The sequence below is a fragment of the Octodon degus genome, unplaced genomic scaffold (assembly GCF_000260255.1).
Source record: "Octodon degus isolate 3935 unplaced genomic scaffold, OctDeg1.0 scaffold00087, whole genome shotgun sequence".
NCBI classification, from domain to species: Eukaryota; Metazoa; Chordata; class Mammalia; order Rodentia; family Octodontidae; genus Octodon; species Octodon degus.
In genome coordinates, this window is record NW_004524663.1 from 3089256 (window position 1) to 3093480 (window position 4225).

Below are 4225 nucleotides of genomic sequence, written 5' to 3' on the forward strand. Positions count from 1 at the left end.
ATATATGTAAAAGAAAAATACAAATCTGTACTTGTAGGAAATACAGTATTAACATGAAAAATACTCATCAACTAGTTAAAAAAAGTAGCACATTTAAGTAATACAATTATATTAAGCCTAATCTAACATACACATACAGAGATCTATAGCCACAAATACAAAAAGGAAAACATTTCAAACAAAGTTTAAATTCTGTATCTAAGGAACCAGGTTTCATCAATGGAGCAAAGCCTTGGGTTCAATCCCCATGAATCCCTCTCCCCAATCTACATAGCTATAGAAATTAAAAACAACTATAATCTACAAGTAACCTTAAATAAATGAAAATTATGAGTTTTTTTTTAAAAAAACCTTACCACTTATGAGATTAGCTAAAAATCGTAGTTTTGAGAAATTTTCCCATGATCTTCTACATGACTAGTATATGCCCAAATCTTAAATCTCCTTTAGAAATTAACATAAGTAATAGAGAACAAGGAAAATCTTCGACAACTTCCAAACAAGAATTCAATCCATTATCCAGACAGGGCAGAATTAAGATAACGAAAATTCCAGTAGGAAAGCTTACATGTTTATCTTTTCGTTCTATAACATCTTGCTTTTGTTTGCATTTTTGAGATGTCTCCTTAATCTCTGCTGCCTGTGAGAGGAAAAACAATTATTTAAAAATTCAATTCAGTTATGTAGTCCCAATCACCCAAATAATGTTACATGAGTAACAATGCCTTCCCCACAATTTATTTACATAACTTGTAATTACATAGTACCAAAATATCAACAGTACAGGAAATTCTAGAAAAGCTGTAATATGCATGCATATGATTACTCTTCATATTTATTTCCGTTATTTTATGATCCTGAAAACAGTCTTACGGGATAGTCAAGCAGATGTTGCTGCTTTTTAACATATAACATAAGGTCAGACAGTTATTAAATGACAAGAGAAGGATTTAAAGTATAGTTCTATGTGAATTCAAAGTTGGTGCCTTGTCTATAACATTGTATTACTTCCATAGAATGTTAAAAACAATCTTAAATTAAGTACTGGAAAAAGCTTTCTGCTGAAACAGGGGGTGCAAGAACAAGAACAGCATCAATACTAAACGAAATTAACCATTTTATTCTTATTACATGGTTAGGGTTACTGACAACTTATTTTTTAAAATACAGGATTGTGTTACTGCACAATCTAGGAACACTGCTTCAGGAAAATAATTCTAAAATATCTCAGGTTACATAAACAGAAACAAATTAGGCTCACTGCCTTAACATTTGGGCTTATGTTAGGAACTGACAAGAAACACAGGGTTTTAAATGATTATTTACTTAAAAGACTTGAAATTTACTGTATAGATTTCTTGCACTATAAAAAAAAGTAGTTTAGCAGTAAATTCAGGAATGAAAAAAGGTATTAGTAACTATTTTTTTTTTTTTTTTTTTTTTGAGGAACTAGGGATTGAACTCAGGCCCTTGTGCTTGCCAGGGAAGCTCTTATTCCACTGAGCCATCTCCCCAGCACCTGAAAAAAAGCTATTAGAAACCCACAACTTACCTATAACCACAATTAATGTGAAATAACTTAGCTCAATCCCTCAAGAAGTCATGTTATCTCTGGCATTTAGAATCCTTAACTATACAGTTAAGAAACTTCTCTAGACAACAATACCTACAATCCTCTTTTGCTCTAAAATTAAAATGATAAAATAGTAATTCTCTTAAACTAAGATCCAACCAAGTTTTAATAACTATACAGTCTTCAAGATTTGAGCCTAATAGTTCTATGTCACTAACGCATACTAAAATTAAAATATAGTGGAGCTTTTCTGATATGATAGTACGAAAATCAAAATTAGTAATTCTTTTCCTTTTTTTACACTTTATATTCCTAGACACGACCTTTTTTTAAAATTTATATATCTAGTACAGGGTCTCACTCTGTAGCTCAAAGGCAGGGCTGGCACAGCATGTGGGACTGGGGATCCAAACCAGTCCTGGAGCTTGCTAGGCAGGTGCTTGGAATGCTGAGCTAACTGCAGCTCGGCCTTTTTTACTCAATAAGCACTGCTTAACATACACACATCCGTAAATATATGATACATCTATAGATAAAAGAGCTATGGGTAACGTTTTTAACAAAAGTGAAGCTTAATTAATACTGAAGGGAGGAGGGGCCTACTCAAAGGGAGTTGTTCTTGGGGACCTCTCTTGTCCATAGCCTCTTCCTCTCTGGCTCTTGCCTATATATCCTCTCTGTTCTAGCTGCCATATGGTGAATATGCTTTACTAAGGTATTCTGCCTCATCTCAGGTCCACAGCAAGGGATCCAGCCAATCATCTTGAATGTCTGAAACCGGAAGCCAAAATAAACAATCTACCTTTAAGCTGTTTATATTAGATATTTTTTGTCATTGCAACAAAAACCAGCTAACAGTAAGCATAGGGGAAAAAAGGTAACATATACAGGTTGAGCATTCATAGTCCAAATCTACAACACCACTCAAATCTGAAACATTTTGAGCACCAACAAGATACCTAAGAAGTTTCAGATTTTTGGATTTTCTGACTGACTGGGAAAAGAAAGCACTAAAAACTGCCCAATCAGAAAAATCTATGCAAATATTCTAAAATCACCAAAACTTGAATATGAAGCACTTCTGGCCCAAAGTACTTTGCATAAAAAAGACACTCAAAATATACAGGGCCCAGGAATACCTGCGGTTTTAGACATTTATTGGGAAGTCTTTGACCTTAAAGTCCTTAAAGGTTAAGTCATGATCATAAACAACTCCCCTACCCTCCTTTTTTTCTGTATTTTTAGTACAGGGTCTACAGGGTCTTACTACACAGATCAGACTCATAGTGATCCTCCTGTTTTCAGCCTCCCAAGTACTGGGATTACAGGCGAGTGCCATCATGCCCAGTCTCAATCACCATCTCAGCGTGCCCAGGGGCGGGGCCGGCATGGTACTCCAGGGATCAAACCCCTAGATGCTGACCTGCCTAAGCAGGTGCTTTAGTCCACTGAGCTACTTGGCCAGCCCCATAAACAATTTTTATTTATTTATGTTTATAGTTTTGGGAACTGGCCTATGGCTTCAAGCATGCTTGGCAAGTGTTGTACCACTAAGCGACATTCCCAGATGACCATACACAATTTAGTTACACTTGTTTTGTTTTGGAGACAGGGTCTCACTAGGCAGTTTAGGCTGGCCTTGTGCTCACTTTTGTAGCCCCTAGGTGATCTTGAACTCACAATGATCATCCTCCTCTCTCAAGTTCCCACGTGCTGGGATTGTAGGTGTACACTACCATACCTGGTTTAAAATTACATTTTTAAAATAAAAAATGATTATACTAGCTATTATAGGAAATACATGATTTTCTGTATCCTCAGAATGGAAGAATTATTGCAACAGAGCAGATGCAATAAATTCACGGAAGGAGCTCAATGTTTCTAGGTTACTGTTACAAATCATTCTGTACTTAAAACAATCCCATTTCAAGTCTGGAGTGGTGGCACATGCCTGTAAACGCAGACCAGTAACAGGATGAGGTAGAGGAATCCCAACTTGGAGCCCAGCCTGGGCAACCTAGAAACTTCACAAGATTCTATATCAAAATAAAGTACACCCTAGAAAATACTCTGAATGAACTAAAAATAATTTTTGTGTTTGCAAAGTTAAAAATCAGATTATCCAAAATGAAAAAATACCTTTTCTTTGATTTGAGCCTCCAAATCACAGCGTTGCCTTTCAATTTCCTTAATTCGATTTGTAATAGGGATCTGCCCTTCTTTAAGTTTTTTGACCTCATCCTTCACTCTGTCACGAGCTAGTTTTACTTCTTCATATTCCTGACGAACATTTTCATATTCCTTGAAAATAATTAAAAAGCAGAAGTTAACACAGTTAGTAGCTTAAACCAACTCATATACTAAAATCAAGGTACAGACAGAAACCAAATCTAAATGTTTTAGCACTAAAATGAGATTTTTCCCTAGTATCTCAATAAAGAGTACAGGGATATATAAAGAAGCAAAATAAATGAATTAAAAAGGTAAAAATGGGGGAAAAAACAAGGTGGTCAGAAGGAAAACAAAAAATACACAGCTAGCCAGCTATCTGAAAATGACCAGATGTCACTGGAATTAATGTTTATTTTGACAAGAAACAAAAGCACTAAAACAGCTACATAAAGAATACAATTTATAAAGGAAAGAACACAA

The 4225-nt window shown here is 35.1% G+C and overlaps 1 protein-coding gene across 2 annotated transcripts in view; it reads right to left on the reverse strand.

Moving 5' to 3' along the window:
• Smc5 (structural maintenance of chromosomes 5) overlaps positions 1-4225 on the reverse strand; it is a 111735-nt gene that overhangs the window by 76655 nt on the left and 30855 nt on the right. For both annotated transcript variants that reach the window (XM_023721918.1, XM_004637163.2), the window contains exons 7-8: positions 3713-3874; positions 569-640 (exon numbers count right to left, since the gene is read on the reverse strand). In XM_023721918.1, the coding sequence (XP_023577686.1) occupies positions 569-640; positions 3713-3874 (234 nt within the window). The remainder of the gene's footprint in view (positions 1-568; positions 641-3712; positions 3875-4225) is intronic.